General features: G+C 40.2%; 1 protein-coding gene across 1 annotated transcript in view; it reads right to left on the reverse strand.

Annotated features, from left to right (window-relative positions):
- TAFA5 (TAFA chemokine like family member 5) overlaps positions 1-26,994 on the reverse strand; it is a 610,121-nt gene that overhangs the window by 398,721 nt on the left and 184,406 nt on the right. Inside the window, exon 2 of the mRNA XM_069229717.1 lies at positions 12,997-13,146. Coding sequence (XP_069085818.1) covers positions 12,997-13,146 — 150 coding nt within the window. The remainder of the gene's footprint in view (positions 1-12,996; positions 13,147-26,994) is intronic.

The raw sequence follows: 26,994 nt of genomic DNA on the forward strand, positions 1-26,994 counted from the left end.
TTGCCTTTGAAACTTAAGAGGCATTCTTAAGAATACATTTTAAGCTGAGTTCTACAGGGTACTACTAAGGTGATGAACGTTATGTGGAAGATTTATAAGCATTTGAGAACAACTGTCTAACAAAGTATAATCTCTCAATATTTCACCATAAACCTATTTCTTTTGGAAGCGTTCATATTCATCAAATGTATCAGGAACACAGGAATTAAAGATAACTGAAGCCTTTTGTGGAAGTCATAGACTTTGTTTGGATTGATTGTAGCTGATTGCGCATTACATGATAAGGGAGCAAGGTGATTTAAGCCTTGATATTAATTTAGGCAGGCAAGGAAGCCAGTTGGCTGGTGCAATAGAGGCATTCACCTCTGTCCAACCAGCGGCAGACCAATTATCAATGTAAATATTCCTTCCTGCTTGACTGGGATCATTTGGGTGATAGAAGAACTTTCATTAATTCAGCAATGGCATCTTACTTCGGTGATATGTTGGGTATGTGGTATTTTTTTTTATATTGAAAACAAACCCACAAAGCAGGGGCTGCTATTAAAGAAATTAGTAACTCCGATGTGCAAGTTATCTCTCCATGTTCGGTCATAGACTATTTTTCGCACCTTACATGGCAGTCACAGAAAGGGCACGCATGCATCAAAATGCTCTCCCTAAATAGGTTCAGCGTTCTGATGCATTGAATGACAGCTCGATAGATAAACATTCCAGTCATTGCCAGCTGTGGTTCCATCTTAGGAAAACCTAGCCGGCTCCCACATCTAAATGAGAGGGTAAACTGCAGGTTTACAGAGGCCAAATGATCTATGTCTCTCTCTCTCTCTGCCAATCACAAAATTATCCCATTATTCTTATTATGCAGCTTGTGGTATTTCTATTGTGTTGGGGTTTTGGAATAATCTGGGAGACGGATTACAGCAATTCTTTATTATGTTTTGAACAGACTCCGATTTTAATGACGATATCTTGGACACAAGAGTGTCCTATATACAAAGAATTGAATTGATATCCACAGCTCTGTTTTTTTAGAAAATTGCAGAAAGGTTTTCCTTAAAGACCAGCCATGGTGAGATCTATAACCATTGCACTGCTGGGTAAATAATTGCCTCTTACCAGAAGTAACTGGTAGCTGCTCCCTTTTATCTGGTTCCCTTGGGTTGTTAGATGAGCACATCCCATGCAACATGATTGACAAGGACACTTTACTGTCTGTGGTATTCGAACTCCAGCCTGGAAAAAGTTGAATGATCTATTAGGAAGTGCTTTAATGTGATGACAAAACGCTCTGTCAGCAATTAAGCTTAGGAAGGGGTCATGTGTCTCTTTAGTAATTCGAAGGTGTATAATTAACTGCTTTAGAGCCGTGGATGAGCTGGCCTGAGGGAAATAAAATGGAAGAATGTGTAACAACGGTGCAATTGTAGATTGCAAGTTTACTTCTCTGTGCATTGTATATTTAAGTTGTTTGTTTCATTTAAGGATATGTTCAGCAGGACGTATTGGTATTATAAAATTAAAAGGATCAATTGTGTGAGATGGTTAACATTTCATGTATTTTAATTATTTGCAAACTGTTTCCTGAAAACTCATGGGAGTATAGCTGAACTATTTGAATTTTGAGGAGATCCCGGAGTCCATTTCAACTACAATAATTGGTAAGGTCACAGTCATCAAAATTCATACAAAATAGAAAGTTTGTTGGGAAGCAGGGTTCCGACTTTACACTTACTAATTCAGACATAGGCATATGCTAAGCACCCCACAGTGGCTCAAGAGATGACTAATTTAAAAATAAAAGAATGCATTGAGAATGAGTAAGCCATTCAACTGTGACACTTAAACTTTCTTGCCAGCAAGTTAGAAGAACCTATTGAATATTTCCTTCTCCAGTGTCCTCATGGTAATCTCTGTTGGAAATGCTGCTTTTCAGTACTGAGTGGCACTGGTTTGTTGGGCAGCTGATGAGAGGGCAACAACAGAGAACAAAATGGGTACTGGGTCCAGTAACTGAGATTGCAGAACACAATGACATGAACTCAGTTAGGCACAATCTGGAAGTGATTTGCATCCATTGTTCAGAAATATACAACCAAGCCAAGTCAGATCCAGAATGGGCTAAGATTGAGGAAAGTGTCCCTAGAAGGTCTATGATATTGAAAAGAACATTGTGGATAACTGTTTTGGGGCCACTAATCTCATTGCAGTTACAGAATATAGACTGCATTTAGCAACTTGGGCCTGAATAGATAAATGTCCGGTTTATGATAGGCATTGGTATAGATTGTTCACAGAAAAGTCCTGACATAGCTTTAAGACCCACACTGAATATTTTAGGCTATGGGCCTGATTACGACCTTTGCGTTGGGATACTCTCTCACAAACTTGACGGATAACCCGTCCGCTGTATTACAAGTTCAATTATATCCTATATAACTTGTAAAATGGCAGGTGGGATATCCGTCACGCTTGTGATGGAGTATCCAATCCGCCAAGGTCGTAATCCGGCCCTATGTCTTTTAGAATCTTAATGAATCGCATAGACATTTTTGCCATAGGCTCAGCAATGTGCCAGTTCATCAATGTCTAAGTTGCCTAGTGAAACACTGCTGGAAGGAGATATGAATCTTCTTCGTGAAGGTGAATGTTTGGTTGTGTAGAGGAGGGATGAGAAACCAACGTGTGCTTTCAATGATCCTTGCTGAGTCTTCTAAGCCTTTGTTCCAGACATCCATAATGCCTTTTTCACATGGCCGGGAGCATGTATTGAGCAAGGATTTACAATGAGCAAAACATGGGATTAGAATGGGCACAAAAGTAGTAAACAGGATCATGGAGGTGGCAGTGCCATTGAGTTCCACTAAAGTGGTTCGTAATGACATCATTAATTTGATACTGACTAAAACAGAAAAATTGCAGTTGTTGGACCTATAGAATAGAAGTCATTATATGCCTTGGGCCTGACTACAAGTTGAGGTGTGATTTAGTGGCCCTGATAAATAATGATAACATGGGGTACGCTATTTATCGGGTGCAATAAACAGCACCTATTGTGAGTTTCTAGGGAATAACATGCTGTTTTTGGTGTTTAACGCCCCAAAATCTTCGTGATACAGTAATTACTGTCTGGTTTTCCCCTGTTAAATTTTAGCAGGCTTGAACTTTGACGATTTAAGGAAGATTGAAGTATTTAATGCATCAGATAATTATCTGATGTGTTAAATACCTTCAGACTTGTAATTCGGACCTATGCATAAACAGTGGTTTATGCATGGGTAGGAATATGACAAGTATCTCATATTCAGGCCCATGTTGTCTATTTTAAACTAGACTGGATTCTTCTGCTTTTAAAATCATTGGACAGTTCATTACATTGAATAAATAAGGGCCAAAGGTCTAAAATCATAAACAGAGGGAACACATTGCATATATTATGTAAATAACTTAGATACCATATTTCCTATTCTATGCCACCATAAGGAAAGAAACACGTCTAATCACTAATCCATACATAGACAGTTATTGTCAGGTCTAAATGATGAACGTAGTCAAACTGAAGACACATTGACTGTGTTATTTCAGAACATTTTCCAAGAAAAACAACATGTTTCAAAACCAGGCCATGGATGTACTGTACCATATTTCTTACTCTTTAGCAAACTCCTGAGCAATCTTGCAGGGGAGAGGTTGTGATATGCTGCTGTGAATTTGGAGTTGTTCCTACCCCCTGATGTGCCTGACCTGACAGAGAACTGCAAAGATAAAGAGTTGATAAGCAGCAGGGGCTGCTTCAAACATAGATGGTAGAACTGGAGACCAGTTGTTCTCTAGTAACAGCAAGAAGAAAACACACTGGACTTGAGGTTGGATAGAAGAAATATAAGCTGCCCTCCTTCGAAGGGGAGAATTCCGTCCATGTACACCTCAAATGAGTATAGATTAGGTCTTCATAGGGTGGAATTAAATAAAAAGAATGGGGTAGATATAATCAAAACAAACACTCATTTAAAGGGAAATAAAATTCATTCAGATATAATTCATCCAAATGTCTGCTGCCAGCTGACCAACTTTGAAGACCAGTATTAAGTTATGCCATAAGCTTTAATGTGAATGAGATTAAAAGGCATCTAACTAATTCTGCCTCTTAAACACATATTCCTTGTTAGTAGAATGAGTCTCTGTAATGTTGCTTTCTGTCTCTGATACTCAAATATTTTGTGCTGTGGGCCACAACAAAAGTTGACCAAACAATCTTAGAATTAGTTATATAAGCTTTCATACAGATGCAGTTTCCATTCTCATTATCAGTTCATGCCATCCTCCACTAAGCAGGGAAAGATTTCGAGTTTTCCACTGTGCAATTTTCGGGATCGCTGTAAGTAGCTTTCTACAACTGAGGACCTTTATCAGCACATTGGTAATGGAATGACCAGAACATATATGCCACTCTTGAATCTCTTTTGTATGCTTTCTCTCTTATCAGTGGTTCTTTTCTACATTTACTATCTCAAATTACAGTTCCCATTCTCTCTGATTGGCATGCAGTTTATTCTAACTTCTTCTGATTCTTTCAAACATAGAAAATATAGGAGTATACTTACAAGAAACTGGCGCATCAGTGCTGATGCGCCAATTTTCTTGTGTCACCCATGCCCCACCTAACGACACCAAGGATGTGCCGTACTTACAATAATTGTTGACACTATTGTGGCGCTTTGCTGCACCAGAGTCAAAAATGTTGGTTTCATGTAGGTTTCTATGGGTGCATCATTTTAACACCTGCTCCGAGCAGGCATTAAAATTGTCACCAAAAATGGCAGTGAACTCTTGTAGATTTCACTGCAGCATTTTTGCGGGCCTCCTAGAACGCCCCCTTGCATATATTATTCTTAGCACTGGCATAATGTGGCACAAAAGGGTGCAATGTGGCACAATGCAAGCATTGTGCCACTTTGTAAATGCAGCGTGGCAAAAAAGCCTTCCTAAGGCCACAATAGCATTAAAAAAATGATGCTAATGTGATGCAGGAAGGCGCCAGGGACTTGGAAATATGCCCCTTAGCCTTTGATCCCTCCCACAAGACTCCATTTGAGTCCACCAAGTACTGTAACATGCCTTCTGCCTACCAGATCCGCAGTCCGTCTGCCACAAAGAGGCATCTTGCATGTGTAAGCACTGTAAAGCTACTAATAGTAACGTTTGTTATGCAGTCAGAGTTTACTGCAACCGGGATCTTACAGTAAAGATTCTGAAAATGTAATACAATCATTAATCTATAAAAATAGTAAGCATATTTCTATGTTAAATAGTATTGTGAATTGATTTTATATATTTATTGTATTTTTTTATTTTAAAAGTAGAACACATTTTTCAAAAGATATCAAGGCACTGTTAGCTTAATTTTGAATTGAACATTTCATTTATTTAAATAAAGTGAATTCAATTTAAATTATTTTTAAATATTTAATTTGCTGTTATTCCGCATTACAAATGACAAAATGTTATATATAAAGCTAAAGTAAATTAATTTAATTACTTTAAAAACACATATATTTCAAATTAAGAAAAAATTATCAAAAATGTTTATTATATTATTTAATTTCTGTTTATAATATAACTTTTATCATTAAATTCAATGTATGTATATTTTTAAAAAGTAAAATAAATTAATGTAATCTATTTTAAGTCCCTGTCTCCATTAGTTTCTATGGAAAGGTATTACGGTACCAGTAGCTGGTCATGGGTGGTGCTAACATACTGCAGGTCTGAGCTGGACTGTTTTGGGCCCTTTTTTGCTGTAGTAAGTTTAGAAGTGCAGTTTGTTAAATGCCATCGGCTTACTCTTGCAGGTGGGTGTCTATCTCTCCCTAACCCCTCTTTAGCCCTCCATGAACCCCTGTTTGCTGCTGCCTAAAACTCTCCTATTAAGTAGTGTATATTCTCTTTCTTTCCAGACACTCCCCCTGGTCGGTTAAACATTTTCTAATAACTAGAAGACTTAATTGTGTGAGGGTCTTCCCATAGAAAATATAGGAGAGGTGGAGATTTACATTGGCAGGTTTGTTTATTATATTTTGGAATAGGTTCTTCTTCAAGTACTATAAAAAGCAGTTTGCGAATTGGGTCATTTGTAGGTAGATTTCTCATTGATCATGATTGTACAGTGACATGTTATAGTATTTCTTTGTTATTGTTAGAAATTGATAGGGATAAAACATTGATTCTGTTTTTTAGAAAATTTCAAGTAGATTTAGTGTCATGCAGAGATTCATAATTTTGTAATCTTTGAATTAATTTTAGTAAAAATACATTACAGGAACCTGGAGACAACATGCATCAACTGTCAGCTAAGAAAGTTAAGTTTAAACAATACGGACAAACAATAGTGAAGGAGGAGGCATAAGTGACAATAAACACCGGGGACAATTGGTGGTAGTGTATGGAACTGTTTGTTGGAAATTATATGCATACATTGTTGGGCTTTGAAACCTAAATTTATGGAAATGCATATTACAGATTTGTTTTGTAAAACTACCTTGTTTAACAATTTGAGCAAGAAAAGGGAAGAAATAAATTGTAAGAATGAATCAGAGATCACTGAAAGAGCAGAGTAAATGAAACATCATAGACACCATCCACTCTCAACAAATTAAATTCAGTACTCCTCCACTGTTACATAATATTCCATCTACCTACAAAATAGTGCAGAGGACAAGAATATACACCAGGAAAAGTACCACCAGGCAACAACCACCATCTTCTTTATTAACGACTGTAGTAATGCAGGACACAAAGCAGACTCAGGGCCTGATTATGACCTTGGTGGATGGGATAATCCATCACAAACGTGACAGATATCCCATCCTCCATATTACAAGTTCCATTATATCCCACTGAACTTGTAAAACTGCAGATGGGATATCTGTCATGCTTATGATGGAGTATCCCATCTGCCAAGGTTGTAATCAGGGCCTCAATCTAGTACCTGTAAAATAATTATCCCTTGGACTAGTCTGAAAGTAGTTATAGTCAGAATATCTATCAGACTTACTCCCAACAGAGCCACATTCTCTGAATGGACAGGGGAAGAAACAGGCCCATTGGCTACTTATGTCAGTGTGGGCATAATGGCTATGGCAGTTCATTATGTTTAGTCACAAAAGAAGTCAGAGGAATTGAAGACTGAGAATTATGCAACGATAGAGCACTACAATGTTGTAAGAATTTCTTCCACTAGCATCTCTGTAAGTGGTGAAGGTGAGGTTGATACTCAAACTAGACATCAAACGTTGATAATGGGATACCAATGAGGTTGACCAATGATCCAGAGGCATTTGATTAAGGCAGATAAACTGCACTGGAGGCATCATCAAGAGTGAGCTGTAAACTCCAGAATGTATAATAACTCCTATTAACACCCACAATGCAATTAAGAGATTTTAGGCTAACATCACACTACTGGAATTTTCCCCAGGTAAATTTCTGTGGATCAAACCTGATGACATTTTCAGAGAAGAAAAATGGCTGGGTATTTCCAGTACATGCAGATTTTTGAGCAGTAAGCACCAAAACTGCATGTTATTTCGCAAAAGCATGGACATGGAATTTACTTCAGTCAATAAATTCCAACCCACACAGGCAGAGTTTATTGGAAGTGACAAATATTACACCAAACAGCAGACCATATCATTTTTCTAAGGGCCATGGTATAAAAGTGTTTGTATCATAGATGGATTTGTGGTTGATATTTTGGTAACTAGCCAGATGGCCTATTCCTCTGTGGAAAGTGGGGTTTTCTTAAATGATGATTCCTGTGTACTCCAATTGACAATTTATGAGCAAGAGTAATTTATTCCAGAAAGACATGGTAATAGATTTGGGAATAACAGTTTACTCTAAAAATAAAAAATATGGGGGATGGAACCTAGTGATGTGCTCTATGGTTGCTTTAATACACTATACCTTTGCATAGATTGATTACCAGCTCATATCTCTGTTGCAGCACATTGATATCACAGCAGGTGAGGTGCCAAGCTCACCAAGACATCTGGGGAGCTGGCTATGGTGAGGAAGATGATGATGAAACGGCACCACTGCTTTATCCATTGGCAGCAAGAAGATGGTGAGCAGGGAAAAGGAGTTGCACACTGGGACATGGATCAACTGGTGTAAGTAGAATGTCACTTCACTAAAGCATTGGTCCTGTCTTGTAGCTGGGCAGTGCAGTGCACTGAGTGAACATATGTTAATCTAGGACCAACGTGTTTTATGGTAGGCTGTAGCAGGTTGGAGTTCAGTGAGCACGTAAAGCACGGAAGAGGCATTTAGTACTGCACCATTCTCCCTGGTGCCAAGAGAAAGGCCTATGCCACTGAATGACAAGGAAACTTGTTGCAGCTGAGAGATAGTTGACAAGGCACAGAAAAGGGTATACATTGTGATTTTCAATCAAGAAGTGAAGGAGACTCTAAATGATGCTTCTACAATTGATCTGGTTGCTGGTCAGAAAAAGATGTTGGTTGTCATGAGCACCACTATAAAATTTAAAAATCTGTCTCTGCAACAGAAGTGCAGCTTGAGAAAAGGAAGCCTTCTCGTGTGAACACAGTTGTGAAAATAATGGAAAGGAAGGTGCCTCAAATAGACAATTAGAAAATGCATGCGCTGGAACTAAGAGACTACGGATTCATAGTGACAAATGCTGTGATTCTGATGGACAATAAGATTGAAAGGCTTGAAAATAAGTTGGGAGAAGCTAATATCCACAACCTGGGTTTCCTTTCAGTATACCCTAATACCATCATGACCAAAACTGTGCACTCTGGTTTGTGGGACCACCTGGTCCCCTTCCAGGCCAGATTAGATGAGGAGGTGCAAAAGGTGTAGTGACTAATTTCTGCAGCATTGCATTCAGGTACTCTCTCTGACAGTGACATGTTTATAGGAGTTCTTCAAGATCTCAGGAAGCATATAACCTGAGTAGAAGCCTCATCAAAGTGCTCTGTACAGTCTGGCAGAGGAGTGCAACTCTTCCCAGATTTTGGAAACCAAACACAGATGCAGGCCCTTTCCTTCAAACTACTGGACGTGGGCATAGAAGTAATGAAATAAAATTGTCTTATGACCCTTTCTAGCAACAAAGACTGCCAGTCTCTTCTAGTACAGGCATACAGAGGGCTACATGAGACATATGGTGATAATATGTAACACTGATGGCTATAATAAAGTAGTTTTTTCATAAGCAATATGTTTCAGTTTGTAATGCCTATCGTGTCTCTTACTTACTTTATATTTTAATATTTATTGTTAAGTTTAAATTTTAATACTTGATGCATAATTACATATATGGTACTAGCAAGAATCACTGTGACAAATTGGAAATGGCCAGAGATATAAACGAAGCACATTAAAGCATACAACCTCAGTTCTGGAGATATATTCTGGTGAAAGGGATTTTAAAATAAAAGCAAAAAGCTGTTTAATAAATGTAGGCTGTAATTCAGTGCCGATTTAAGAGCTTGTTTATTCAAAAATCCCACATTATTCTTAGAAAAGGAATGCCCTATTTCATGGAAGAGCATCTACTTTCAATTAGTAATCCATCTTTATCCTTTCATCTCACCACAGGTCCTCAAAGCTAATGAGCAGGAAATAAGAGGGAATTATTGAGTGAACCTAATGCTGTGTCCTTCCAGCTGTCAAGTGTTTCATGCACATAAAAGTGTTCAATGCCTACAAAAACATTTGCCATCATGTATTAAAGTAGCATCAAAAGCGGATGGTGAGCAAAAAGTGAGGAATTTATTTTAATTGGAAGAAATATAGTGCTAATGGACATTGACATACAGAAAAACATAATGGGCCAGTCAGATAAACAGGCTTGTGCTAGTAGTAGTTGCATTTTTGGTGTTGAATGCTGTCAACAGTGTTTGCATTTGTTGTGCAGAGATTGGTGCATAGAAATACCATTGGCAAAATTGATAAAATCATTATGTGGTGAAATATGGTACTAGCATCAAGCACTGCACAATTTACCACGGACAAATTCAAATGTGTATGTATGTAGTATTTGTATGGCGCAAAACTAGTGAAAGTTAGCAGACCACTGTACAGAGTTTAAGGCATGCATACAGTCAACAAATTATTTTAGAGGTAGTTGGTTAGTGGATTTTTATTGCATCATGATGTATCTTAATATGCAGAGGTGTATCTTCAGCTTGTTCATTAATTTAAGCCGATGAATAACATGCTATTGTTCCACATCCTAGGGGCTTCTTGCCTTATTTTTCATTTTTACATTTTCAGAGAGTGTGTGTGTGTGTATGTGTGTGTGTGTGTGTGTGTTGAGAGCTACCAAAGATGATGACCTTGTCAGATAGACAGGCTTGAGTACAGGTTGTGATGGGAATTGTAAATGATGCACCATTTTGGAAGTGGATGCAGGCCAGTAAGGGGAGCCAGTGAAGAACCATCAGGATGAGGTGATATGATCATATTTCATCAAGCCCTGGATCAGATGTGATGTATTATGTAGGATGCCCTAGGTTAGCCCAGTGGGGAGTTTGAGAGGCCATGGAGCAGAGCCTTTCTACTATCTAGATGTGCAAATACATGTGTGTGAACAACAGTTCGGAAGTCACTTTATAGGAACACGTATAACACATTTTTAGTAGATGAAATAGGTTTTTGTTTACTTAAAAATTGGAAATGGGTAGGTTTTTTGTCCAGGGTAAGTATATGTAATAAGTGTTCTACTATTAATTTTGTGATATAGTTTGAGCTATGACCAATGGTTGATCTGTGATTTGGCTGGGACACATTGTGGCAACAGATGTGTCAATAGTGTTTGAGCACCACAATTGTTATTACTACTATGCTTGTAGGTATGTGGGACCACTGCTGCCATTTCTTGTGTGTGAACCCTCAGGGCAGATAGATGGTTGCCACCTAAGATACTACTGTCTGGATGTTGGATCCATCCTACTAATGAAACTGGAGCTCCAATGCTACAGGTTCATCACAGGACACCAACAGACTGCAAGCTCCAAACTGCTGAAATTAAGAGATTGAAATAAGCATGATGAATTGGGTTCACAGCCTCAAGTGTCTTAATATCCACACAAACAGCTGATAAACTTTCTGTTGAAAAAAATAACTGTTCTTGAAGTGTAATTTCTGGCATGACGTGTCTCGGGTTGAAAGAGAGGGAGCTGGTCTATTGTACTGTGCTGTACTGTCAAATGGTGTGCATTCTGGTTGAAGGCATGTTTAAAACCACCCGAATAATAAATAACTGATTCCACCCGTAGTTAATCCTTTCTTAGTTGACTCTCAGTGTCCGACTTGTACGAGGCTCCAAAGTTACAAATACTCCAGGCATTTGTAAACTCTAGGGATGGGGAAAATCAAGCCAATTTCTCATGCTTTCGAGGGTGTTTTCCTGGCAGTAATCTTTGTTGGTAACTTTCTGCAACTACTACTTTAATTATTTTTGTCACTTTAGCAATAGTCACTTTTGTGCTTTTGCCCAGATCTTTTTCTTCACACATCCCAGATTTGCTTTGAGGATTACCCTATCTTACTCAGCCCTTTTGGTGCTTAATATCTGCTAAATCCTTGTAGTGGGTCATTTGACTTCAACAGCAGAATAATAAAGTCAAATGAATATCTAGAAACAATGATAAACAAACAAGTTGACTCAACAAACAACAACATAAATATTGAAAGGGCTTGAAACAAAGAAGTTAGTATAAATATTGTAGTTACCCTGATCCAATGACCAATTAATAAGTCTCTTTAGGGCAACAAAACAAATGGCGATGGTCAAAGGAATTCTCTAAAATAAAAGAAGCAGGGTGAACAAATGAATTTCTAAAAAGGAATCTTGCAGCTTAATTTCCTTTTGAGTACAATTTCCTCTAAAATCTGCTCCCCTTAGAGTTTGAGGAAAATCTGTACTGTACAAAAGTGGGATTTAAGATTTTCCCCAAAAGCTCAAATCAAAGTATGCTACATTTCCCTTTGCCTCAATGAAAATGTAATACATTTAGTTACATTTCTCAGAGAATGGTCTTTAAATTGCCTGTCACACATAAGATTCAAATCACACCATATAGAACGAGAAAGTCATACATATGCTTCCCTGATACTATGTTTGGAAAGTATCTGAGTTACACAAGGAATCCCAATCTTACTCCTGAAAACATACACAGTCAAGGCTTTTCACTGCTGCTCACAGCCATTAAATAATCTCATATGCAGCATATCCACTACATGTAGAATTCTGTATGCATAAAATAAGTGTCTTTGGCTCATTTATACTTATAGCTCCACTGTAAAGACATTAATTTCATATGTCTTCACTTCCAATTCCCGTTTTGTAAACAAATGTTGGCCTTCCCTTGACAAGAGAAAATATATATATATATATGTGATTCCAGGATAGCAAGCTACCTACAAGAGCCATGTGAATACCGACAGGCATACATTTTTGGAGGCTTTCACCAACATTTGCTGGTATAATCAGCAAGGAACATCCTTAAACTAACATCCTTAAAACCATCACTAACCCCATACTTGAGTCTGCAGACATTCCTTAGTGCTTGTATATTTTTTGATTGATCAAATTTCACTTGTGAGGCTAAAATGTATTCTCTAACAATGTATGTGTATTACTGTGGATATTACGCTTATGAATATTCATCTACACATAGCAATGTTCGTCTGTCTGTACACATATGAAAAATAGCATTCCTAAATGTAATTGTTGACCATGTGATCACCAGATGACAATGCATTAATTGATATATGATTAGTCCTTATTTAAAAAAAATCATAACTATTATTAGGTTTGCCTTCTTTTCTTACCTTACGCAACTTCAAAATGTTTTATAGCACTAAATGCATTTCAGAAATTAGATATGTTATCTAAAAATACTGCAATATAGACATTATTCTGTTTTGAAATAAGAATTAATGACCTTTCCAACTTACCATCTACGCAGGCTGGACTTGCTCTTGTTGTGCCAGCAATTTGTCCTTTTTTGCATGCACAGCGAGCTGTTTGTCGGGCTATAGTCCGTCGCGGCTGACTGCTATCCCTCTTGATTGTAACAATTTCACATGTACCTGCAGCCAGCTGACCTGGAAAAATAACCAGCAACAGGCACAAGTGTCACTAAATGCACTACAGGCAATCAATTACAGCCAAATAGAGTCATGGCCCACTGTCAGAGCAGACACTCCACCGTAAATGGGAAACAGGCTGATGGATATAATAAAACTGAGATGACATACAATTTTTCTTCATGGTGGACATGTCAAAACCTTGCAAACTGTTTCTGTCACAAGATTGTTATTGTTCTATAAAGGCCAAGGAGGGGAGGTCAGCAAGACTATTTGGGGGTCTAAGTTGGTTAGTGCTGAGGAATGACTTTTGTATGGCAGAGAACAATGTTGGTTCTGAACTTTCCATGTCACGCTTGTAGAAAAAAAGCATGTGAACGAATGAAATGGTTTAACAAAAGCAAAAACTGAAACTTCTGTAAATCTGGGTGCAATGTAAACAGCACCTATAGTTTTTTTTAAAGTGATAGTGGGAAGACGTTTGAAGTTTGTACACTCCTAGACTTATTACCAAAGAAAAGCTTAACTTGAAACACCACTGTTAACCAGCTCACAGACTCACTGTAGAATGATGTACAGTGATTCTAGCTCAGGGCATAAATTTAACCCACTGTTCGCCCTGATCTTGTTAAAGGTTATCATTATGGTCTGGCTTGGCAGCACAGCTGTCATCAGACAATTTTGCGAGAATCACAGAGAGGGAGTTGGCTCTGTCCACATGTTGGGAGTCAGGAGGACAGGAGGACATATTTTAATTGAGTCGAAGTTGTGTGCCTCCACAAAAAAAGTGCTTGCGCTCCACACAGCTGTGATCACTGTGTTTATGTTTCCAGCTGCCTGAGATCGAACTTTGAAGTGCGTTCAGATGACATACAAAGATATTAAAGTTTTTAGATAACTAGATAATTTATGGGTTTTTTCTCTGGCAGTAGACAGATCGGAGGAGGGCCCCCATTAACCTACATGGATATTTAGGTTTGACTTGACAGTGCAACTGTCACCTAAACTTTTATCCTATATCAATAGTTCTCTGCTTCCACACAAATAAATATCTGTTTCCTGCTATTTGCTTGTAATGCTTACAATTAACACACAACATTCCTTTAAAACCAGACCTGTTAGCATTTCTTCTGACTGTTTTTAAACTCTAGACAGGAAAAATCAAAATGATGAAAACAGCGTGGTGATCCATAGAAGAATATATATGGTTTTCTACTATTGTTGGTGGACAAGAAGGGCATCAATATTCACCTAGGACCTGATTTAGAGTTTGAGGAACAGGGATCTCAGTCACAGACGTGACCTAGTACCCCGTCCACCAAACTCTTGGTCTGTCCACCTCATTTATAATAAGACAGAGCACAAGTATTCCATTGACAGAGCCACTTTTGGCTCCGTCAAAGGAATACTTTCTCCAATGGCCCGATGGAATAGTGAGCCTTCAGTGGAAAGGAATTTAAACAGTGTACCCTATTAGGGTGTACCTTCTAAGGGTATTTATTCCTGTCCTTCACTGCCAGGAAATAAATGTGGAAGAAAGGGGCAGGAAAAAATAATAATGACCCCTACAATTTCAGAGAAAACTCCCATAGTGTGTGGGCCATTAGTGTTTTTGTATTTTCTAAAACAAACTCCCACTTTGGGAGTTTCTGTTCGAAAAACAAAAATGTTTTGAAAAGTATGAAGGCTGGCTGTCATGGCTGAGGGTGCAATCCATCAAACAGAAACCACCATGGGGAAGGCACAGCAGACACTTCTAAATTTGGTAGGCTCAAGTTCCTCACAATGGAGAAGGTATTGTCCTCTGCCACACCAACTGAGTGAGCTCTAACCGGCCACCTCTAAATCAGGCTCTTAGGGTTGTATGGCTCATCCTCACAATCAAATGCCTACATTCCCTATTGGCACATGCAAAACACCTCTGAAGAATTACTCATAGTTTGCAAATATGCAGTATCCACTAGCTTCTCACTTATGGCATTAATATTAATAGGAAGAACAGGGAAGGACATTATGGTCATAAGACTATTGCCAGACATAAGAGCAATGAAGCATTCTCCTATTATTGCATCGCTTTCATCTTTGCAACACACATTGATGTAAGAGCATAATGCTTTGCATAATTGTTCCAAAAAATGATGCCCATGGCTAACAAGTTGTAAGTTAATACTGTAATCTACTTATCTTTTCACAAAAGCATTTTGATATTTGTAAAGTAGTACTTTAGTAGCCTTGGCCTTTTTGGATTGGCACAAAAACATCTAAAATGGGAACATAATAGGGATTTTCAAGAAATACTCTTCTACAATTAAAACAAAGGAAAAGGACTGGACCCTTTTTTCTCTTTTACTAATAGGAATGCTGATGTTTTGGGGGCCATTCATGTAAGAGTAAATTAAAGAATACCCCTGTAGCACTACTTCCAATAGTCATAAATGTTTTTGTTGTGAATGTGTCCCCTGACTGCCAATATTAAGTCAATTTTGAGGCAACAACCACACTCAGTTTTATCCATAACCTCAGGAGGCAGCACGTTGGTGAGACAAAGAGCATTTCTTGCATTTAGCATCGGAGGTAAAAGGAGCATGTGGTAGAAAAGGGAGGTTGCATTATAGAAATGACTTAATTTTCATTAGACTAGACAGGAGGCAGCGAAAGGAATAGGTGCTGCATCAGTATGTAATGTTTCCGATTCACATGCACACTTCACTTACTTCAAGAACCCGGCACTTATACTTAGAACACAGGTGTCTTGTTACATTCTGACAGCTAAGGTATCCGTGTGCCACTGAAGTGCCAATTTGATTCAGAGTTCCTATTTCTACAGCCTTTGACCCCGACAGTTAAGAAAGGTACATCACTCCTCGTGGTTTTCCACCTTCCTCTTTTCGGAGCAAGCAAGATAGATAGTCTAAAATTACAACTGATCATAAAATAAACGTTTCAATGATAGGACAATCCATGGTTTGTTTGTTTTATTCGTCTTTCACTCAGTCAACAACGGTAATAAATAGCATATTACATTCTCATTCATAGTTTGCATGCCACTGAAAATAATTGTGGCTCCATGTTATTTGACAATTGTACCAATCAATCAACGCCCACAAATATAGTACAAAATTGTCATGACCACTTGACAAATGTGATTGTGCGGTGCAGAACTTCCCACCTAAACATACATTTCTCACACGTTCCATAATCCCTCAATTGCTGAATAAAATACAGATTTTTACCACGAAAAAATTCTAATTTAGAAGTGCTGCTCGCAGGGTACATCGCCATGCAAGAATGTTTTCAAAAGCACACTGGCCACCTTTAGGCCCTGAGTGTTCTAATTAGCCATTCAAATAGCTGACAATTTACTCAGATACTGTAAATATCTCAGTTTGATGGATGGGGAAGGACTTTGTCCTGCAAAGGCAAACATAAATCTTAAATTCTTAAATGTAATTTGAAAAGGGTGGGCAGAATAGTGACTTCCTTTTCATGCTTTGTTTTTGTTTTTCAACATTAACACAAATTCGTGTTCACATTGCATACATTGTTTTTAAATATGCAGTTATTACATCAGAACACTGGACTTCTTAAAAATTACAAATATCTTCTATTTCAAGGTACCGTATATTGAATGCCACACATATGTGATAAATACGAAATGTACTACACTGTTTGGTAAAGTACTTTAATGGGAAGAAGTGAACCGTCCTGCGGTTTTGATTGTCTTGGCTTGATGCATATCTTAGCCGATCTTGCCACAGCAGCATAATTCCAGTGTCCATGAGTACAATTCACATGATCTGGCTTTAGGTCCTTGGCTTTTCGCTGCAGAAACACTAAATGGGCTCAGTGAACCAGCAGAAGGCTGAAGTATCTAAAGCTACCGGGTTTCAAAGGGTGCCTTAGCAAAGACGGACTCGCTAAATTCCAAAGGCCAAATAAAAAGAAAAGAAAAGATCATGCCCGGTATTTCTTTGCATTAGTTATTTGAAGGCTTCCCAATTTTGATCTCACTCCTACTGGTGATCCCTGGGCCCCACTAAGCTGAAACTCATTGCTAGACTCAATCAATAATACAATAAGACACAGCAATACACAAAAGGAAAGAAAGGGGAAGAGAGAAAGTCACATTAGATGCCGATCTTTACTTTATAAACCTATACATAATTCTCTTATAACACCCAGTGTCTTATTCCCAAAAGAGCATATTAAAGCAGTTCACCCCATTAGGAAATTCTATCATTACAGCTATTAGGGAGATCTAACCCTGAAAACCACTGCAGAACATGAATAAAAATTCCCTGATGTAAAATGCAACTAACTACAAATGGGAGCAGGCTAGGAGACTTCATAAACCTTTTTAAGATACAGTAATCCAGTGGTGCATCATATATTTGGAGGATAAAGACAATCAGTACCATAAATGTGGAATCTTGTGGACCAGGGTGCTGTAATTTGGAAATACATGCACTTCAAGCACTTTAAGTAAAAACAACAGGCAAAAGCATTCTGTGGAAACTCACGCTTTAGACTGCCCATTCTTAAGTGCATCTTGACTAACAGTTTCGAATTCAGAGTATATGGGATGATATGGAATTTCAGTAATGACAGCTGAGTTTCTCTGCAATAAATTCAGAGTCTAGATCAAATCAATTCTATCTGTGCCTGGTAATTCTACAATGGTCCTGAGCAATTTTGCTCCATGTAATAATTTACATTTCATAACGATTGATCTGTTCAAATGTTAGTTCAAGACTATCTATAATTGCCTGGTAATAGTGCAAATGTACCCACAACGAACTAAAAAGCCAATTCACTATATATGTTTAAGAAATACTCTCCCAATATCTATGCTATGATACAACTGACCTAGCACAATATACGCTTCTGGTTGTGAAATTTACAAAATAATGCTCCTGACCACATTAAGTACTGTGAGCAGACTCGGCATATTTCAGACATTACCGTACATTGCACGATGTAGGAAGACATTAGTTAAGCAGTATTTCAATAGTTGCCAAACATATCCTACTTCACTGAGGTACTATTAGTTTCACATATGAATCCTGATACATTTTGTGCTGTGTTAGATCAGCAGGCAAACTCTGGGGTCAACGAGTCCCATATGATCACAAGTCAATTTTTGAAGTTCAATGTGCATAGCATCCTCACCTTTGCACCCTCCACCAGATCACTACATGCCATCACTGACACCATGTTTGAATGTGAGGATTTCATTTAATGAGCTAATGCATACTGAAATGTGTAGTCATGGCCAACTTTGATGAACCTAAGGGGATAATGTTTGAGTTTACAATTGTCTGTAAAAGGAAAACCCCAAATTGATCATGAAGTCCCTTTTTGAGTCGTCTAATAATCTTAGACCATTATGGCTCTTCCCATGTCAAAGAACAATGATCACATTCCATCACATGTCTGCTGAGTATTACAAAAGTCCACGCCTCAATCAGAACTGCTGATATAATTCTGCCTACCACTAAATGATTAGTGTGCATCTATACATCTGTAGTGGTCAGCATATACTTAAAACAGCAAAGCCTCTCGCAGATTTTAGCATGCTATGGCAATATATCAGTACTCACCCAGTCCCTCATATGCTTATATGTTGTTGTATATGGAGATTTAGTTTTATGAATTGCTACTTTAGTTGTAAATTCCGAAATATATTTATCTATTGAGAATATTATTAATTTTCTGGTGTTGACTCAGTCTCTTTCCACTACAGTGGGGGCATGAGCCTTTAAAAATCCAACTCTATTGGACTAAATTTGCATGCTTAAAGTACCTGATTACTGACTATGTAATTGCAAGGAGTTTTTGATGCTCCATTTCCTGACTAAGCAAAAACCTGCCTACTTGCATATTTATTGCATATTATACTGAGATTACAAGAGGCCAGATGTTCTGACTCTTGAAAAGCACTCCCATCCAAAAATGGGTACAAGAGAAAGAAGGTTCCAAGATTTCCTGATATATCAGGAAAATAAAGCTCAAGAAGGGTACTTTCAGATAAGAACTAGCTGAGCAGTGGAACTGGATCTTTACAGCATCGTGCCTGGAAAAGAGAGGTTAAGCTTGTCTTCCACTATCGAATGCACACTGGAAGCTGATCTTAGTGGGTTGTGAGCTTTAGCTTTAGAAGTGAGGAGAAGATTGATATTGAACAAGCCACAACTTTTCAGCCTCTGGGGGTACTGGACAAGGTACTGAGTATTTCCAACCAAAACACAAAGGCGGCAGGCAAGATTTTCTGGTCTGTAAAACTCTTTGTTTTCTTCTGCAGAGGTTGAGGCTGCAGTGTGACCAAGGAATAAATATATCCAAACTAGTGGGCACTCTATGGCCATGGCTCTGAGCATTGACCCACTCCAAGATCTCAAGTTTCAAAAAACATACAAAAACATTCTTACAGAGAGCATGGCAGCAGGCAATGATGGCAAAGTAACCCTTTGCTTAGCCAAGGAATTTTGAGCACCAGCTAAATGATTAAGGGCTCAATTTATAATTTGGAGGTTGGGCCATCCTCCTCCAATACAATGAAGAAAATTACTTTGTCACTCTGGCAGAGGTCGTCCTAACGACAACATTTGCAAATCTCTGTTGAGTAGGTGGGCATTTCATGAATTGACAGTAACCACCACCAACGCGGTTCCTTGCACTCTGTTGTAAATTTGCTGTATGGCTCCATCAAACATGACTGAGATATATAGCGAAGTTAAATCACAAGAGGATGTTGTTTTTGTTTAAAAAAAAATAAAAAGCCCCCCTCACCATTGGCATTACCTTCCATGGCAAAAGGAGCAGTTGCAGTTTTTAGTGCCCATTACCTCACTGACCCTTAACTACAGGGTTTTCTTGGCAGTGACAGGCAGTAAAAACTGACCTGTATGCCTGCCCATCTAAATTAGGAGTTATTTTGAAACAAATGGGGCAATCCATTACCCTGGGGCCTGGGTAAGTGAATAATGTAACAGAAAAATGTTTTGGTCCCTCTGGGGGAAGGATATGAATTAACCTCCACGACAGTGGTTGGACCATATAGAACTTTCTGTACCGATGAGATTTGTGAGGAATATATCACATTTATCAGAAAATTACATTCAACAATTTAAAGTAAAGTAATCGAGGTGCTCCTGTATAACGGCGCAGTGTGTGTGAATTATGTGTTAGTATAAGTGTTGCAGTGCTATCTACATGAAAACTAAAACGAAACTGTGGTTAAAAGCATGAGATCTCAAATAAGCACCTATAACCATGAGTACTTTGAGCCTGCTGAATTTTTCAAAAGTCAATCCACAATTTCTAATACAATGTCGACGTTTCAACCCCAATCAAAGAAATTAATTCAGGTAGGTCATCAGGACCGAATATTGAAATAGGAAGCACCTTGAATACAATACAGAAAGCATGTATCAGTTCTTTGCCCTCCATCTGGTCAGCATCTATTAATTCAACAGTACAACATACTTTATGGTTATATTATCAAATCCATATTTAAATTAGGTCACTACTTATTTATGTGATAGTTAGTCAACATCTGAAGAGATAGAAACAACATTTGCCTAATTAATTTAGAAAAAAAACAATTTGAAGATGTACTCAACCTTAATTGATTGTAGTCAGACACATCCTAGTCGGGTTAACAATAAAACTATACTAATTCGCCTTCCATCTCATGCAGCCCTGGTGTGTTGTTAATAGTACCTCTTTTTTACTTTGCCATCTAGAGAAAATTATATATATATAATTGTTGGAAAATGGGTTATTGGTAAGGTCAGGTAGGTACCTACACCTAGCAACAAGCCACCAACCTCCACTTAGGTACAGTTAGGTCTCAGTCAATTAATCCCAGCTCATCCCTTGGTAGCTTGGCAACGAGCGTCAAGGCTTAACTTAGGAGACAGTGTGTAAAGCATTCAAATATCACAAAACAGTAATTAAATAAAACACAGGAAACAGTTTAAAAATCCAAAACCAATTTATAAAAATAGTTTATATTTTTATCTTTAAAATGACACAAAAACGAATAAAATCGGATAAAGGGAACCGGAGATATGAATTTTTAAAGAATTATTATTTTTCTAGCGCTTAGAAACAAAAAGCGCCAATCGGGTCATCTGGTTGCACCTCGACCGGGGCAAAGTCAAAGTTTCAGACCGACCGCGATGGAGCCCTGCTCGGCTACAAGTCGCGGGAGGCCTCGGTTAAAAAGTTACCTTCTGACTTAGGGCCTCATTATGACCCTGGCGGGCGGCGGAGGCCGCCCGCCAGGATCCCGCCCTCCAAATTACCGCGCCGCGGTCAAAAGACCGCGGCGGGTATTACGAGTTTTCCCCTGGGCTGGCGGGCGGTTCCAGTTAAACCGCCCGCCAGCCCAGGGGAAAACGACCTTCCCACGAGGATGCCGGCTCGTAATCGAGCCGGCGGAGTGGGAAGGTGCGACGGGTGCTACTGCACCCGTCGCGTATTTCACTGTCTGCAAGGCAGACAGTGAAATACATTTTGGGGCCCTCTTACGGGGGCCCCTGCCGTGCCCATGCCATTGGCATGGGCACGGCAGGGGCCCCCAGGGGCCCCGCGACCCCCCCTACCGCCATCCTGTTCATGGCGGCTTTCCCGCCATGAACTGGATGGCGGTAGGGGGGGTCAGAATCCTCATGGCTGCGGAGCGCGCTCCGCAGCCATGGAGGATTCCAATGAGCAGCGGAAAGTCAGCGGGAGACCGCTGACTTTCCGCTTCTGACCGCGGCTGAACCGCCGCGGTCAGAATGCTCATTGGAGCACCGCCAGCCTGTCGGCGGTGCTCCCGTGGTCGGTGGCCCTGGCGGACACCGGCCGCCAGGGTCAGAATGACCCTCTTAGTCTTTATTTTGAAGATTTTCTTCAGCGGGACGAACCTGCCAGTCGAATCCGACCTCCTGGAGCCCTTGTCCGGATACGCGATGCTGGATTCCTCGGTGGAGATTTTTACCTTCGGACTTAGTCGTTTTTTCGAGGTGAAAATCCTTCGACCGGGGTAAACCTGGATCTTGATCCGACGTCCGTGGAGCCCTTCTCGGATACGATGGCTGGGAGGTCCCGGTCAACTTTTTATTCGGACTTAGTCTCTTTTTCTGAGATTTTTCTTTACCGGGACGAACCACCAAGTCAGGCCGGGTCGCGGTTGAGGCAAGCCGGCTAGAATTTCCGCGGCGGGTCGGTCCCTCTCTGGAGCTTTTTTACAAAAATTCTCAAATCTTCTCCAAACTTCTGGGGCTTCACCCAGATGTCCTTTTAAGGTTCTTTTGGGGTCCACAGCTCACCCCAAGGGTCCAGAAGTTCTGAGATGGTCCTTGGGGGGTGCGGACTTCAACTCCCAGAATGCACCTGGCGCAAACTCCTTTTTGGCCACTGGACAGTGGTCAGCTGGTCACTTTTTTCAGGAGTTGGTGCAGGGGACTCTGGATAGCAATTTTTCACCTGTAGCAAACAGGGAGTCCCTCCTTGAACCAGTGGAAGCCAGGCAAAGTCCTTCTTGTGGTGAAGCCCAAGTGTGCAGCTGGTGCAGTCCTTCTGAGTGCAGGCTCCAGGTGCAGGCCAGGGGTCCAGCAGGGCAGTCCTTCTCCTCCTTTAGTTCTTTTCTTGTTGAAATCTGGTGGGGATCTGAGGTGTGGGTGCAGGTCTGCCAGTTTTATCCTTGCTCCTGGGTGAAAAGCAGGGGGGTCCTGGTTCTCCAATCAGGTATAGAGTTGTCCCCCTGTGATGACCACTTCCTGGGAAGTGTGGCAAAAATCCATCCCAGAAGGCAACATTCTCTAAAAATCCAACATGGCTGAATCTGATTTTTGGAGGTTACATCTGGCTGAGCCCACCCACTGGTGTGGCTAAAAATCATAAACACACCCCTCTCCTGCCCTCTCCTAATCTAATCAAGGGGGCACCTAGTTGTCTGGGGTTGCAGGATGTGGGGGTGTTGCTGGTTGCTCCAAATGTCCTTCTCTGCCTTTGAAGACCAGTTTGGCAGCCCTCCCCCTTCCTGCCTCACCATCTGCTGAGGGGAGATTCTCTCCCACAGGCACATTCCTTTGTGTGAAGCCAGGCCACTTCACACCTCATCAAGGCAGCTTGGCTAAGCTGCTGCAGGCTGGCCAATCAGAGCACAGCAGCAAAAACAATGCAGGGCTGAAATTGGCAACTTTTTAGGTAAAGTCTAAAACTCTTTACCTGAACAAGTTATATTAAATCCAACAACTGGAAGTTGTGGGATTTATTACAACAATTAATTTGATACCAAATTCTTGGTATGCATCATTTAAGGAGACTTTAAAATGTAAAACAAAGTCTCCCCATTCTATCCTATGAAGGCCATTTACTACAATGAGGGAAAAACGAATTTGGCTGTTTTTACCTCACCAGGGCTTATAAAACTATTTTTATAAAGTCCCTGCTTATAGTTACATGGCACCCAGCCCTAGGGGCACATAGGGCACACCTTAGGGGTGACTTATATGTAAAAATAAGGTAGTTTAAGACTTTGGAACTACTTTTAATTCCAAAGTCGAATTTGCATATAACTTTAATTTAAAAGCAGGCAGCAAGGCAAGCCTGCCTTTAAAATGACACTGGGCACCTCAGCAGTGCACCTATGGGTGCACCACCTATGCTGTGGTCCCTAAACCTACATGCCCTACCATATACTAGGGACTTATAGGTAGGTTAACTTAGCCAATTATAATTAGCCTAATTTGCATATTGATTTTACACAGTGCACAGGCCCTGGGACTGGTTAGCAGTACCCAGGGCACCATCAGAGTCAGGAAAACACCAGCAAAAAGTGGAAAATGGGGGCAAAAAGTTAGGGGGCCTCTGCAATCAGCCCTGTTTTCTCACAATAATGAATGGTCTTATTGTTTCCAAGGTCGAGGCTACTGTATGGGGTTTGAAAATAAACCTGAAAATTACTCACAAACCTTATTGGTACAGAAGGTTTTTTATGGTACAAACACTGTTGTGGAGGTTAATTCATCTAAATCAGGTGGGCAGACATACAGGTCAACCTCCAAGACTCATGTGTAAACAAGGCAGAGATGAGTAGTCTCTGCTGTGGTTACACCAAAGGACCTCATGCAATTAAATTGGGTGGGCGGACCATTATTTTGGCAGAAAGAGTACCCAGAGCAATGGTGACAGAGTACCTTTTATGCCCCTAAGTACCAATGTACAAGAAGCATGTAGGAAACATGTGAAAAGGTGATCTCATCAGTAAAACAAGTTTAGTGTTGCCAGTTGACCCACTGTTAGAAATGGGGTCTCTGGTTGGCACTCAGTTTGCACTCTGTCCAAACAGGGACCCTCACATCAGTCAATAGGCACCGGAAAAGCAATCAATGCGTTGATTCCTTACTCGCAAGTGAGGCCATGCGCTGATTCTTTCTCCGCCAGGCAAGCGATGTATTGATTCTTTCCTCGCAGAGAAGAGATGCTTTGATTTCCAGACAAGCAGCCTCAGGTCTGCACGGTGATGTCGCAGGTTTTGATGCCCAGGGGCGATCCGTGGAAAATCCGAATGCACAGCAGCAATGGATCTGCACTGAGCTGGCGATTGCATTGATTTTACTGGCAATGCGTAGATTTTTCTGCTGCTCGGCTCGGGTGCAGTGATTTTCTCCTTGGGTTCAAAAGCTTCTCTTTTCAAGGACCCAGGGACTGGATGTGGCACCACTTGGCTGGGTAGAGGTCCCACCAAGAATTCCAGGGTGCTGCCAGATAAAGTCTTGACCCTGAGACTTCAGAACAGGGGGAAAGCTCAGTCTAAGCCCTTGGAGAATCTTCACAAGCAGGATACACAGAAAAGTCCAATCTTTGTCCTCTTTAAGGCAAAAGCAGCAACTGCAAGCCAACAGAGCAAAGCACACACAGCAAAGGGGCAGTACTGCTCCTCCAGCTCTGCAGCTCTTCTCCTAGGCAAAAGGTTCCTCTTGTTGAAGAAGTATTCTAAAAGTCTGGGATTTTGAGTCCACTACTTGTACTCATTTCTGCCTTTGAAGTAGGCAAACTTCAATGGAAAGTCTTTGTTGTTCACAAGATCCTGCCTTGCCCAGACCTGGCCCCAGACACACATCAGGGGGTTGGAAACTGCATTGTGTGAGGACAGGCACAGCACTTTCAGGTGCAAAGGTCAGCTCCTCTCTCCCCACTCTAGCCCAGGAGACTCATCAGGATATGCAGGACACTCCTCAGCTCCCTTTGTGTTAATGTCTAGAGGGAATTAACAAATAACCCAACTGTCAGTCTGACCCAGATGTGGATTCCACCGGCAGGAAGAGGCACAGAATGGTTAAGCAAGAAAATGCCTAAGACAAACTAAAAGCCAACTCTACCAAAAGATGTATTTTTAAATTGTGAATTCAGAGACCACAACCTCCTCCTCTTTCTGCTCCCAATGGGAAACTGCACTTAAAAGACATTTAAAGGCGGTTCCTGTGTTAACCTATGGGAGAGATAGGACTTGCAATAGTGAAAAACAAATTTGGCAGGATTTCACTAACAGGACATGTAAAACACACTAGTGCATGTCCATCCTTTTAAATACAGTGCACCCTGCCCATGGGGCTATCTAGGGCCTACCTTAGGGGTGACTTACATGTAGTAAAAGGGAAGGTTTGGGCCTGAAAAGTGGGTACACTTCCCGGGTCGAATTGGCAGTGAAAGACTGCTCACAAAGACAATGCAGTGGCAGGTCTGAGACATGCTTATAGGGCTACTCGTGTGGGTAGCACAGTCAGTGCTGCAGGCCCACTAGAAGCAATTGATTTACAGGCCCTGGGCACCTCCTGGGCACTTTATCAGGGACTTACTAGTAAACAAAATATGTCAATCAGTGTTAACCAATCATAATCACAATTTATACAGTGGGCACTTTAGCACTGGTCAGCAGTGGTAAAGTGCACTGTTCAGCAGTGGTAAAGTGCCCAGAATACCAAATACCAGCAAAACAAGGTCCAGCACACAGTCAAAAATACAGGAAGCAGAGGTGAAAAGACAGGGAAAACCACGCCAAGGATGCCCCATCTAACACCTACACTAAGATTTTGACACCGAAATGGAAGGTGTCAGTGTCACCCTAGTTTCACCATATCTGGTCTTGTAAAGCTCTCACTTGCTGCCACGCCCTGCATGGCTATGCTGTACGATCTGGAACTTACAAATGAGATACATTCAGAAGGTAAAATTATTTACTGGGGTAAATGGCAAGACTTCATCAGAACAGTGGTACAATGTGATTAGTCTGAAAGGTGCTTAGATATCTGTCACCTGTTCCCCTTAGACTGTCACAGGTTTTACATTTTTAATGTTGTTTTTTTAGCCAGATGTTTGAAATTAAAAAAACACAACTACTAATCCCCCTAGCTCACTTTTATCATTTTGGTGTTCTCTACGCTGTGATTGCTAAACTGATTTGTTAATTTTACTGATCAGTGTTTGACCTTAATGTTGTTTGGTTTGCTTTAACAAATTAATAACAGTTCTCTGGGAAGAGACCAATTGTTTTGAGCCACAACTGCCCGGCATTAGACTAGGATGTCTTAATGAAGTATGCCCTTTGTGGGAACGCATCCCTTGCACTCCCTTAGACAATAGTCTTGATTCTCCCATTGCATTTAACAGATCTGCACAAAACTTGACAGTCTCAATTCTGTGCTGATTTTTCAAAGAGTACTCAGGCTATTATCCAATCAAAACACACCACTTCATCTCTCAAGACATTTATACTGAGTGGATTTATAACAACTGATAAAAAGGACTATACTTATTGCTATTAGCAACAATTCTTATAAAAACGCCCTTTTTAACACCCTCTTTTAATCT

The sequence above is a fragment of the Pleurodeles waltl genome, chromosome 4_1 (genome assembly GCF_031143425.1).
Source record: "Pleurodeles waltl isolate 20211129_DDA chromosome 4_1, aPleWal1.hap1.20221129, whole genome shotgun sequence".
Lineage (NCBI taxonomy): Eukaryota > Metazoa > Chordata > Amphibia > Caudata > Salamandridae > Pleurodeles > Pleurodeles waltl.